General features: G+C 37.3%; 2 protein-coding genes across 2 annotated transcripts in view; both read left to right on the forward strand.

Moving 5' to 3' along the window:
• Window positions 1-14429, forward strand: part of LOC147021199 (uncharacterized) — a 476008-nt gene that overhangs the window by 128811 nt on the left and 332768 nt on the right. The window lies entirely within an intron of this gene.
• Window positions 1-14429, forward strand: part of LOC147021200 (uncharacterized) — a 225160-nt gene that overhangs the window by 128775 nt on the left and 81956 nt on the right. Inside the window, exon 3 of the mRNA XM_085893695.1 lies at window positions 10051-11406. Within this exon, the coding sequence (XP_085749821.1) occupies window positions 10051-11406 (1356 nt within the window). The remainder of the gene's footprint in view (window positions 1-10050; window positions 11407-14429) is intronic.

Consider the following 14429-nt stretch of genomic DNA (forward strand, 5'->3'; position numbering starts at 1 on the left):
CGTTTTCCAGTGATAATATCATTCAAATATCCTCAGGAATAAATTCGGTGTTATTTCACTGTGATTTGATTGATGGTGCTTATAATGATGGAATAAAAACAAATACAATATTTTAATTCAGTGCATACTCAACCCCAATTGGTTATAAATTCAATATGGAACCCAAAAATTTGGTTTATCTCCCTGTGTCAGGAAAAAACATAGACAGAGGAAATTTTAGGATCACCGACCAAGATAATCGTATGATTTATTTTAATGGGGAAGTTATATCCATCAGAATTCACCGACGTGAAGTTTTCCAAAAAATAAATACGATGGTTATTGTGAGGAAACACGAGTTGGGAAAATATAAAATAATTACAGGGGATGGGATGTTCCTTTCCCCATACTACAAGGGTGAAGGTATGTATCTTGGTAGAGGATACTCCTCTTCTTCTTCTTCTTCTTTCGGCTGCTCCCGTTACGGGTCGCCACAGCGGATCATCCGTATGATCCGCATAGTGATTTGGCACATGTTTTACGCCGGATGCCCTTCCTGACGCAACCCTGGTCGCCTCTTACGACACAGTGATATTGGTGGAGGATACTATAAACCTCAAAGACAAAGGGGTGTCGGACATCAATTTAGAGGAGATGGGATAATTGATACTCTAATGGGTATCGGTTCAACTATTCTTAAACATGAAGACCTAATTGGTTCAACTGCTTCTGCTGTGGGAAATGTAGCAGGTGCTGTAAAGAGCAGTAAAGATGCCCAAAAGGAATCTCATAAATTACAAGCAATGAAAGAAATTAAGAAAGGCAAAACTCAGTTGTCCCCCCAAGAATGACAGAAAATAATTAAAATACTTGGGTCAGGGTTTTAAAAGTTTTAACACCTTTTTTTCCAAAATAAATACAAGTATGGAAGCAATTGATAGTATCTATGATTTGGATGATACTATTATCATCTCAAACTCCACGAAAAAAGAGTATTACTTCAAGGTAAATGCAATAACTGGAACAGACTGGAATGCAAATGGAACAAAAAGTTTTGAAATCAATCATCAACAAACTGATTTGAATCTATCCGAAAGTTTCTTGTTGTGTAAATTTATATTCACTAAGGCTGGGAATAACACAAACGCTGCACTCGTAAATGATTTCTTCTGGAAAATGTTTGATTGTGTTCGTTTGTACATTGGAACACAAGAAGTCGAAGCGGTTGATTATGTCTCTGCTGTTTATGAAATGATGAAATTTACACTATATACATTCAGTGATAGAATGGGAAAGGGGCTATCGAAGGTTTTTTTCCTGATTTGTCAACGGGAACATCCACAGACCCTGGAGATACTCAAAGGAAAGTAACGTATACTGATGATACAAAAGCATTTAATAGTTTTACTGTGGCAGTTCCTCTTAAAGGTATATTTGGATTTTGTGATCATGATGAAGTTCTGTTTGGTCTTAAAATTAGGTTTCAACTTCAAAGGAATGATAATGAAAATAGATTACTTTTTGGTGTTGCTCGTGCTTTTGTTGAGCAGAATAAATTTGTAATTGATGAAATGAGTTGGTATATTAGTGAATATACTCCTAATCTTAAAACAGAAGAGATGTTGAACAGAAGACTTAACTCAAAGAAACCACTCGGTGTATCATCCCTCAAAAGAAGATGTCAACACGTTAAACTAAACCAAACCACTTACATGTGGAATTTGGCTGTTCTGGAAGGAAAGCCACGATATCTGTGGATCATTTAAAAAAAAAAAAAACAGATGGCCATACTGCTATTGATAAGAATAATGTATTGAGTGATAATGCTATGGTGAAACAACTTCGTGTTTCTCTCGATGGAACATTTTATCCACGAGATAGATTGGGAATTAATTGGGAAAAAATGATTATGCTGAAGCATACAAGTCTTACCAAAAGGTGTGTGAAAGTAATGGAAAAAAAGAACCTATTTGGGATATGACAGCATTCAAAAGTTTGTATACAATCTATGCATTTGACCTGAGTGCTCAAAAGGAAACCATGAAGTCTAATCGAGTGGATACTTCCCTATACATTGAAAGAGGAGAGAGTGAAGAAGTTGATGCATATTGTTTGCTCTTGGAAGAAACAGAATTGCAGATTAATACAGATAATGGTCTTACGATTCGTCTCACATAAATTTTTGTGAAATAAATGAGTGGCAAAGTACCGGTATATGTTAATCAAATCAATCTTCATAAATTCTCATCTTGTGTGCAAAATCAAAAGCCTTGTACACTTAACGTTAATACAATTCAGAGAAAAGGAGTAGTAAGAATTTATGTTTTGCTCACAAGAGAACAGGTTAAAATCTTGAACGATACTGGTTCACTTAAATTAAAATGACAAAACCAATGTTGAAAAAATATTCAATAAGAGAGATGAGTGGAGGATTTCTCCCATTTCTAATTCCTTTATTGCTGGTTTAAGTGTGGTTGGAGCATTGACGGGTGGTATTTCAACAGCAGTGAAAACTGTCAACGAAAGGAAGACTCAACTCTGGGCTCAAAAAGAATTGGAAAGACATAACAAAGAGTTGGAGAAACAAATTAGTGTAAGTGGTGTAATTGTAGATTTTGCTGAAAAACTTGAAGGTCTGCCTGATAAAGTGAGATTGTTAGTTGGAGATATGCTTTCTTCTATCGCACAAGCAGGTGTAAAATTAACTGAAAGAGGTAATGGATTATATCTTTCTAATAAATAAATGAGAATTGATGAGTGGTTGAAATAATTTGGAAAGAATACAACATCCAATTTACAACTTGTCAAATATTGTAAGAAATTAAAAATTCATAATGTGGTTATTTGTATGAGAGATGAATTTACAAACATGCCTAAATGTACAAGAATATTATTATGAACTTCGAAGATAATAATGGGAACGGTTCTCATTGGGTTTGTATTTTTAATAGTAAAGACAAATATTATTTTGATAGTTTTGGTCTTTCACCACCTGTTGAAGTCATAAAATTCTTTCAGAATGGTGTTCATCAAACATTTCAAGTCCAAGAATTAAATTCCAAGTGTTGTGGTCAATTATGTCGATGTGTGTTATTTCAACTCAACAAAAATAAAAAAAATTATGACATTATTTTTCATCTCATATAAATGACTTATGTTGGTAAAGATGGTTCTATCTTTGGTGTATCCCAAGAACTGGATATTGATTTATCAAATTATTACACAAAGGCACAGGCTGAACGACATAAATATTAATATGAAAAATGCTTATGAATTAAAAAAAAATTATCCAACCCCGACTGACGCGAATGACTTGGTGAGATTAAGTGATTTATCACAATATATATCCTTAAATAAAACGGCCGTGTATTCCAAAGATACAGAAGTGTTGATTTTATGTCCAGGTCATACAGAATTCACAGTTCAAATTAAAATATTTTTTTATAAAGAAGGGCGTATCGTTTGTATGAGAATAGAACAATGGGGGTATGATATGAATGATTTAGGGTATAATTGGTCATTTAAAATTGACCTAAAAGACCTGGACCGATTAAATCAGTCTCGTAAGGAAGAATATTATCCACTTGGTATGGAGAATGAGTTTTGTGGAGCCACGATTAGTGAACAACAAATAAAATAATTTAATAAGGGTAAATATAATAATGGTTTTGCCCGAGTTTATATCATGAAAACAGAAAAAACAGGATTATATATCATAAGTCAGGAAATACAAAATAATTTAACTATGGGAAGATGGGGAGGTGTTTCGTGTCATAATATTATTCCAAAATATATTTCTAATACATAAATGACAGCAAGAAGGCTTCAAGAAAATTATCATTTCTGTGTCCAAGCATACCTTCAAGAAAAGGGTATTCGGTATTTTAATAAATATGTTCTACAACATAAGAATGAGGTATTTTCAATAAAAGATTGGCATTATGCTGATGTTGATAAACCGACAACTTTATATTTAATTAGAATGTTAAATAATGAAAAAATTATATAGTTAAGAAAACGTAAGGCTCTTTTAGAAATTCAAAAGAAATTTTATTGGTTTCTTGTTGTAAAAAAAAAAATTTTGGATTCAGGAATAACAAGAAATCCTGATGAATGGATGTATGATATTCTCTGGGGTGTAAGTGATTCAAGGATAGTAAGGGACGAGGAAGGAGTTGAAATGAGAGAAAAGGAGGAGAGGGAGGAAAGGGAGAAGAAAGAGAAGGAGGAGAGGGAGAAGGAGGAGAGAGAGAGAGAGAGAAGGAGAGAGAGAAGAGAGAGAAGAAGGAGAGGGAGGAGAGGGAGGAAAGAGCGAGACTGAATAAATATGAAAATATGGAAACCAGTGAGATGAAAAAAATATTGGGGGTATTATAGAACATAACTCAACCCACCGAGGAGGAAAACAAAGAATTAACAAGTCTAATTGCAATACTTTCGATAAGACTATTGACATCGGCAAGATATTCATTTTAATTCAAGTTTTTCATTTTTTCCTTAAATAAATGGAGGAGAATTTCTATTTCTTCTATTTCATTTCATTTCATCAAGGCATTTCTTAGGATTCTTTTTGTTTTAAAAATTAAGAGTCAAATGTGCATGTTGGAAACTAAAAAGGTTTTTGCACTCTGCAGGAATTTTTCTCAGAAATAAGTGAGTTATTGTCTCAAATGTAAAAAGAAAACGAATACGAAAAGTATTTCATATATTAAAAGTAAAAATAAGAAGGTTATACAAAAAGGTATATGTTCGGTGTGTGGTTCAAAAAAAATCAATTTATCTCCAAACACAAACTCATAGGAGATATACAAAAGTTTTTATCAGGAAGTAATTTGCAACTACTGGAATGCCAGGGGAATTACATCTACCAGGGTATTCTTTCTGTGGTCCAGGCACAAACTTGGATAAAAGATTAGATGAGGCAGACAATCCTAAATCATGGAGTAAGCCCATCAATAGGGTTGATGAAGTGTGCATGAGGCACGATATTGATTATGGGAATACCACAACTTTGGAAGAAAAGCATGAAGCCGATAGAGAAATGTTGTCTAATTTGTCTCTGATACAAAATCCAAACTTGAGAGAAAAAAGTTGATAGGTTCATCGTGAAGAAGATGATCAGTGCTAAATTGAAACTTGGACTTGGAAATTAAAAAAAACTTATAGGTTCCAATGATATCATTAAGGCTGAAGAGCAATTAGTGATGAATTGCATAAACCAATATTCACAAAGTTTCAGAGAAGGAAGGTTTATTCCAAGGAAGTTGATATATCTGGTCCGCTGATTTGATTGAACTCAATAATGATAAGGGGTGCAAGTGTGCTTTAACCGTTATTGATTTGAGGAGGAGATACGCATGGGTTGTCCCTTTAAAAAACAAAACAGGTAATACTCTTATGTTAGCCTTTCAACAGATATTTAATAAGAGTAAGAGAAAACCTAAAAAAATCGTGGACTGATGAGGGTGGAGAGTTTTATTACAAGACATTTATGAATTTTCTAAAAAATAACAGTATTACATTAAACAGTACCTTTAATGAAGGGAAGGCCGTTGTTGTTGAACGTTTTAATCGTACCTTAAAAGAGAGACTAGAAAAAAAATTCACACAACTCCGTTCACAACAATGGTCATCTTTTATTCAGGATATTGTGGATATGTATAATGACACGATTCACACGTCAACGAATATGAAACCATCAGAAACATTTTTCAAAATTAAAATATGAAAAAGAGATAAATGTCAGAAAACCTAAGTTCAAAGTTGGTGATATCGTCAGAATATTTCGATGGAAATCTCATTTTGAAAAGGGTTAAACTAAACGATGGACGAACAAACTTTTTTAAATTGTTGATGTAATAGATACGGTTCCTTGGACTTATAAGATATATGATTTAGAAGAGGAAGAGATTTTAGGTTCTTTTTATTTACAAGAATTAAAAAAGGCAAAGATAAATTGAAATTTTTTTTGACTCCACCCACACAAACCCCTGTCCCAACAAACCCCTGTTCCAACAAACCCAACCCTATTAAACACCATATCTCAGGTAGTACATTTTCTATCATGTCCTTGTAGCATATGCTTCTTCAGATTAAAAAATACTACTAAATGTTTTATTACAGATTTTACAATGTCTTAGTTGTTTTCTCTTGACTCGTGTATGAATTTTAGAATCCATTTATTCACCAATAATTTAACTATAATTTTATGCTTAAACTAAATGTTTTTCCCATAAAAAAACAATTATTAAGCAATTTACGCTCTCTTTTAGCTGAAGGATGCTTCATTCGAGCAAGACATTCCTTTAAAATTGGTCATGATTCCTTTATTTTTTCACTAGATTTTGGCTTTAAAAAGGCCTCTATAAACAACATCATTATTTTAACCAAAGACTCTCTAAAACTAGTATACTCATTACCATAGTTTATATTTTCAGTTGTTATTTCAAGATAATAAAAGATTGTTTCAAAATCACTTTCAAACTTATCTAGATTTGGATTATCTGGAGCATTTTCGAGTTCAGCTTCAAGTTGTTTGATAGACATTTTAAGAGAGTCCATTTATTAGTAATTTTTTTTTCTCAAACTAAATGCTTCATTCACCCATAATATTAATCAATTTACGTTTAACTTCCTCAAATTCTATTAAATTAAAGCTTATTTTATTATAATCATCCCTATTTATAATTGACCTAAATCTCATTATTCCTCTTGCACCCTTCTTCTGAATATCCTTCTCAGTCTGAAAATTATTTAAAAATACACCATTCTGATCAAGAGTCTTATCAATCTTTGAATCAGACTCTTGATTAAGTTTTTCAATAATCTCAATAGCAAGTGGTGACGCTCTTGAAAAAACAACTTTCACACTCGTTTTAAAAACATATGCTGTTCCTTCAAACTCAATATCAGATGAATAATTAGAAATAACATCTATCCAAAAGTTAGAATGTTTTCCTTTTCTTAGTTTGACTTCTTTGACATATTCCATCTTTTCACTTGAAATCTCTTGGAATCGTAATGTGTCTGAAAACATCATTATTTAGTGTTAAAGAAAACTCTATTTTAACTAAAAATTTAACCCTTAAATATGGAGAATAAACTAACTCTCTGCAAGTTTTGTGATAGATAAGCCCTTATTATTTATAAATATTCTTCTTTCTGTTTAAATTGCGAATCAGAAACAATAGATGATAAGAGAAAGTTTAATAAGGGAAAGGGGTATCTTAAAAAATATAAAGATTCAAATGTTTTATTTTTAAATGGGGATTATTGTGCAAAGAAAATTAAACTATTGAAGGAATTTGAGAATGAACAAATCCTTATAGGTTCAATGAGTGAGCTAAACAATATGCATTGGTTAATTTAAAAAATTGTCTACCCATCCATACAAGCTCCACCCGCACATTCACCCATCCACCCATCCACCCATTTATTCACCCATCCACATCAAACCTCATCCACATAAACCCGTCCCAACGTCCCCACGTCGCAACGTCCCCACATCCCCACGTCCCCACAAACCCCTGCCCACACAAACCCCTGTCCACACAAACCCCACCCCCCCCTCATCCCAATCCCCACCCTTCCCCACACACATGTTTATTTAATTTTTAAAAAGTGTCCCTAGGTTAAAAGGGGAGACAAATAAATATACCTTGGGATAAAAAGGGGGTTTATTTTTAGGGAAAAAAATATGAATCGCTGAAAATCCCCCATTCATTTACAAGGGGAAAAGTGAGCCAGAATCAGTATATTCACCCTACTCACCATTATTGTGTTCTTGCATCTTCTCCATTCATTTCCATGAGCCAGAGACTGCAGTGAGCAGCCTGGCCACCTCTTCTTGCACATCGGAGCCAGAGACTGCATTGGGCAGCCTGGCTACCTCTTCAAATGGCCTGTGGGACAGCATATGACTTGCCGTGTTAGGGTGAGTTGCCTCCAGCAGCTGGGGGTATGAAAGAAAGAAGACTCAAGGGGGACCTTTTGAGCAGGCCCTGAGGACGACTGACCTTCAGCTGCGGAGCACTCACCCACACACAAACTGTTGACATTGCTGTGCCTTTCTTTCTCAGAAATCACTGGTCCTGGGCCATGGTTAGTGTAAATAGATAAGGTAAAATTGTAAATATTTTGCAACCCACCTGTTGTTTGAATTGGTGCCGGCAATTTATTTAAGTTGTCCATGTGAGTTTGTTAGTTACGCAGCGCATTAGGTTATTTATTTTTGGGACACGTATTTACAAAAAAGAGAAAAAGTCGCACTCAGGGATCCGTAGGTAAAATGTACAAGGAGAGAACTTACATATGCTGGTCACACAAAAATTTGACAACTCGGGACGAGTCTGTAAAAAGGGGAGGGGGTAGTGTTGCTAATCTGGAAACCATGAGCACACAAACATCCAGGTTCCAATAGATCAGTTATATCGGTAAGTATATCTTTAGATAGCTCCCTTCCCTTTGTATAATGGGTGAATAAATGTAAATGCGCTGTGAAGTTATTTTGATAGTTTGGGTTTCTCTCTCATTTATTCACACCACCAACAACGACAACAACGCTAGCATCGTTTCACCTTCACTTCGCACTGCCTGACACCATTATCCCCTTGCGTCCGACCACATACGTGGGTGGAGCTCAAGAAGGAGCATCGCGGTGGCTCTCGACCAATCGGGGTGCATAGAGTGACGTGACTGTTGCTCGGCCAATCGGACTTCCCCGACTGCTAGAGAGGCGGTGCATGTGATGTCACCACGCCACCTGGCCAGTGGAAGAGCTTGCCGCCTGTTTTTGCCAGTGGGTGATATGCATGCCAAAACTGGCCAGTGACAGGGCGACGAGGGATTCTGCGCACAATGCTGTCCGGTGTGGAGAAGCGGGGAGGGCGGAGAAACCACCCCCCCCCTCCGTGAGGGGGACAAGGGAATAAGAGCGCAGACGGCTGGTCTGAGAGGAAATTTTTCCACAGTCCTCGTTGTCGTCAGCCCTGGCCGTTGACCTCCTCATCCTCCTCTGCCTTCTCCGCATGACCATGAGCTTGGTGATCACGTCGTTTCACCTTAGCTGGGTTCGGCTGCGCTGGTCCATCCTTCGGTGACCGGAGCTCCATGAAGGAGTGGATGCCCAGCCGTGCGCTCGCGGCCAGGTAGCCAGCCAGCTACACTGATCTTCAGCCCCACTGTCCTCTGGGCTGGAGGTCCAATTAAAAACCATTTGGTCCGTTTCTTTGGGTGTGTGCGTGTGTGTGTCCTGTGGGCCCCGACTTGAAGTAGTAAATTGTTTAAGTGCTTAAGTGCTGTATAAAATTGCAATTCTTAATAGTCAGTTTAGCTCTGCCCTGACGTGCTTCCCTCGTTCCCCACCTTTTGTATAAATAAACCCCCATTTGTTCAATGTTTCAGCTCGTTCGCATCTATTCTTTCATTGACTGAGCATGTCGTGTGCTGGGGAATTAGCAGGCCACTACCGTGGCCGTTGCAACAGGACAATCGGACCGATGGAACTCAGCGATCAAACCGCTCAGGTCGCACACGGAACGAGCACGCAATGCAGCTCGTTCCGTAATGGTGCCATAGAGGGTGTGAAAACTCAGTAGATCGCCACGTGGTCTCTCGGTATTTTGAAAATTGGCAAATATCCCTGTACCATGTGGGGGAAATAATGGCCCTTCATGGTCTAAAAAGGAACCCGTACTTTTCCGGAGTTTTCCAAAGAAGTACGATCTGAATTCAGGGTGATCGGTCGAGCCGACACTGCAGTTCCATCTCGCGGTCATGCTCGTGGCCAGCGTCCGGCCCCGCAACAGTATATCCTGTAAATGTGCAATCGAGACGACACAACGGTTCCTCTCTCTCAGAAACTTTAAGATATGCTTCTGCAAAGGAAGATTCAGTTGTTCATTTCACAAATGACAGTCCTGTCTGTTCTGCAACAATTGAGCAGAAACCTACAAACTGAACATTAAATCTTTTGAATTGATGGTTTATAAAATTTTCTAAGTTGTGAAATATTTTGCATTTTGAGTTTGACAGAAAAAAGGTAAAATAACTTCTTGCTCTTTGTTTTTGTAGAACAAACAAGGAGTCCAGTTGGGCAGATAACGTTCAGGAGCAGCTTGATGGTGAAGAAGATGTCTATTTTGAAGAAACAATCTCAAGAACAAGACTCACGACCTTCAAACTACAAGTATACATCCAGTGAAAACAGCACAAATATCAATATTCAATCAAACAAACCCAAAAAGGTGATCGAAAGGCAAATGTTTAATATATGCAATGAAGATTTTACTTCACCAAGAAACAACAAAATACACATGAGGACCCACAGAGGAGAATGCCCACACAGATGCTCTGTTTGTGATAAAGGTTTCTCTCGAAAAGGCGGTTTGAATCAGCACATGAGGATCCACACAGGAGAGCGTCCTTACAAGTGCTCCATATATGATAAAGGTTTCTCTCGAAAAGTCCATTTGAATAAGCATATGAGGACCCACACAGGAGAGCGTCCTTACAAATGCTCCATATGTGATAAAGGTTTCTCTCGGAAAGACTCTTGGAATAAGCATGTGAGGATACACACAGGAGAGCGACCTTACAATTGCTCTGTATGTGATAAAGGTTTCTCTCGAAAAGTCCGTTTGAATAAGCATATGAGGATCCACACAGGAGAGCATCCTTACAAATGCTCCAAATGTGATATAGGTTTCTCTCGGAAAGACTCTTGGAATAAGCATGTGAGGATACACACAGGAGAGCGACCTTACAAATGCTCCATATGTGAAAAAGGTTTCTCTCATAAAGACAATTTCAATAAGCACATGAGGATCCACACAGGAGAGCGACCTTACAAATGCTCCATATGTGATCAAGGTTTCTCTCAAAAAGTCCATTTGAATATGCACATGATGATCCACACAGGAGAGCGTCCTTACAAATGTTCCACATGTGATAAAGGTTTCTCTCGAAAAGTCCATTTGAATCGGCATATGAGGACCCACACAGGGGAGCGTCCTTTCAAATGTTCCACATGTGATAAAGGTTTCTGTCAAAAAGGCAATTTGAATACACATATAAAGTTCCACATAGGAGAGCGTCCTTACAAATGTTCGATTTGTGATAAAGGTTTCTCTCAAAAAGGCGATTTGAAAATACATATGAGGATCCACACAGGAGAGCGACCTTACAAATGCTCCATTTGTGATAAAGGTTTCTCTCAAAAAGGCGATTTGAAAATACATATGAGGATCCACACAGGAGAGCGTCCTTTCAAATGTTCCATATGTGATAAGCGTTTCTCTCAAAAAGGCCATTTGAAAATACACATGAGTATCCACACAGGAGAGCGACCTTACACATGTTTGATATGTGATAAGGGTTTCTCTCACAATGGCAATTTGAACATCCATATGAGGATCCACGCGGGAGAGCATCCAAATATCCATGCAAAAAGAACAGACAATACATGACCGAAAATCGAAGCATTGTTGAAATACCTTGCAAGAGAAGAAGGCCCCCAGCGACAACACAAAATATTGCAAAAAATAATCAGCAGAGTAGTCTGCAAATTTCTCCAGAATTAACATCATGGGTTCGAGAGTGATAATAATAATAATAATAATAATAATAATAATAATAATAATAATAAAATATTGCCAATTAAACTGGCTTCATAATTAAACTTGTTTGAAAAGTGAATGTATTGTCACCCTTCAATGAAAAATGGACTCAAATATTGTATGATTATTTCAATTATATGCTCATGAACATGTATTTGTTATAATAATATACAAGTCTAGAGCCGGCAATGGTTCAAATTTATGGATTTTTTTCCTGTGGGATTGGGTTGCGGTTTACCTTCCGGGTTCGGGTGATTACCTGACGTTACTTCTTCTGTTTCACTGAACTGAAAATAAATAGAACAAGTCTGAAGACGACGATGGTTCACGAGCGGTATTTGATGATGTAGATTTTCAGAAGTCAATGATGAGACAATGTGATAATTTTTGACCAAGTTATAAAAATGATCAACTTGATGTGGAATGGGTGACAGGTTATTAGCTGCAAAATGTCGAAAACCCGGTTTGGATCAACAACTTTCAAAATTTGACCTTTGCATAACCTTTAAAGGTCACAAAACAATGTTGTGGACATTAAAATAAGGAAACAGGATACGTGCTATAGCTTACTGGAGTTGGTTCGTCGAAGAAGGTCGAAAACCCGGTTTGATTCCCACAACTTTGAAAATTTGACCTTTATGAAATTTAAAGGTCAAGGAGTATGACCTTTGGTGCAAAACTTCCTCTGGAACATTCCAGGAACAATATATTGTCATATAGGCGGTTTGATCCCCACAGCTTTGAACATTTGACCTTTGTGAACTTTAAAGGTCAAGGATTATGACCTTTGGTGCAAAACTTCCTCTGGAACATTCCAGGAACAATATAATGTCATATAGGCAAAATGCAATTTCGCACTCCTCGGATTATCCATACTTTGATAAAATCAGCGTAAAAACAAACTTGAAGGGGGTGCCACGGGCAAGGTGTTCTCGATAGAGCAAAATGGTTTCAAGACTTTAGGTGGGGAATGACCTCAAGATTATGCTTAAAAAATATTGTCATCCTCGCTCTCAAAGTTTGGGCAGTCGTATGATTTTTATGTCAAAATTCGCAATTTTCTAAGTTCGTGACCTTGTGACCTTGATCTTGGGATGAAAATGAAAAATTGAGCTCCATGGGCTATGCAGGTGCCATTGGGGTAACCAAATACCGAAACCCTGCCAGATTCGACAAACCCCCTCGGAGAAGATGGATTTTTTTTGTCAAAATTCACAATTTTCTATGTTTGTGACCTTGTGACCTTGACGTTGGGACGAAAATGAAAAATCGAGCTCTTTGGGGCTCTGCAGGTGCCATTGGGCTAACCACATACCGAAACCCCTGCCAGATTCAAAAACCCCTCAGAGAAGATTGATTTTTACGTCAAAATTCGCAATTTTCTAAGTTCATGACCTTGTGACCTTGACCTTGGGATGAAAATGAAAAATCGAGCTCTGTGGGGCTATGCAGGTGCCATTGGAATAACTAAATGCTGAAACCCCTGTCAGATTTGAAAAACCCCCTCGGAGAAGATTCAAATTGAAATTGCCTACCCCCTAAAAACACGTTTTTTCAGCGTGGCTCCGCCCATAATGGGCCCACCACGCCCATTTTCAGGAAAACACAACGAGTTCATGATATAAACCCATGGAGCTATGCTCGGGACAGACAGACAAAGACAGACGCACACACACACTAATAACGAATATAGTGGTCACTTATTTTTTTTGTGAAGATATTTTTTCGTGAACCAATATTTGCATTTTAAACGACCTTTTCTCTTTCTTTGTTGAAAGATGATCAATCTTCCCTGGAAACGTGCCCAACACAGATTGACCTTTCAAGTGATCTTTAATCATTATTCAGTATAATAGCATGACTTATTGTTTGATTTTATTTTGCTAATTAATGGATTTTGATATATGGAATTATATTGGTGTCTGAAAGTCTGGGTGGAGGTATTATTCTCGCTCCAGTGGAATCCTGGTTTAAGGAAATATCAAGATGTGTTTTTACACTTTTGTCAGCTTCAGATTGTAAATCTTTCCCTGGCCTTCTCAATCCAGACCACGGAGCCATATGTGATCCATCCAAGCACCAAAATAGGATGACGTCATTCTGTGCACAAGTTGAACTCGCATCTCTAATCTCTGAATAGCATACAAAATTTCGATCAACCTTCAGTTCATAATATAAATATTCCTTCGCCCTTCAAAATTAGGCTGACCTCCAGATGGCTGCTGCCACAAAGCTGTGAATGATCTCTATCTTGAACCCTGAACATGTCAGGGTGGCATCAGCAACTGGGAAAGAAAAACATACTTAATCTCACTGAACACGATGAAAGAATGCATAGGCCAGGCAATAAAGTGCCGAGATTGGACAAAAATGTGAACAAAGCAATTTCACCTGAAATGGCTTCTTTGGAGGTATTTCTAACCACACAAAAAATCGACTCGAATCCATCCATGGCAAACACCCGTTTTCACTGAAAATCCAAGATGGCCGCCACTGCGGAGCGTAAAATATTGAAATAGGCATAACCTTGCTGGACATCAACAAAGAAACAAAAATAAAGTGTCTAATCCTACTATTTTTGAGGTACTCTTCCATTTAAAGTTACTTTGGAGGAAATTGGAAGATGTATTCACATTGAAATCCTCTAAAAATCCAAATTTTGGCCTAAATTACCCCTAAATGAGCTAAATTAATTGTCTGAACAACCGACTCCAATCTTTGACATATGTACGCAAACACTAATTTATTTTATACACATATTTGATTATTTAATTTGCAATATGCAAATTCATGGATCAAAAAGCATTCACGCCCACTTTTCCTCGGTCCAATGGG

The sequence above is a fragment of the Eptatretus burgeri genome, chromosome 8 (assembly GCF_056783735.1).
Source record: "Eptatretus burgeri isolate ZD-2024b chromosome 8, Ebu_testis_v1, whole genome shotgun sequence".
Lineage (NCBI taxonomy): Eukaryota > Metazoa > Chordata > Myxini > Myxiniformes > Myxinidae > Eptatretus > Eptatretus burgeri.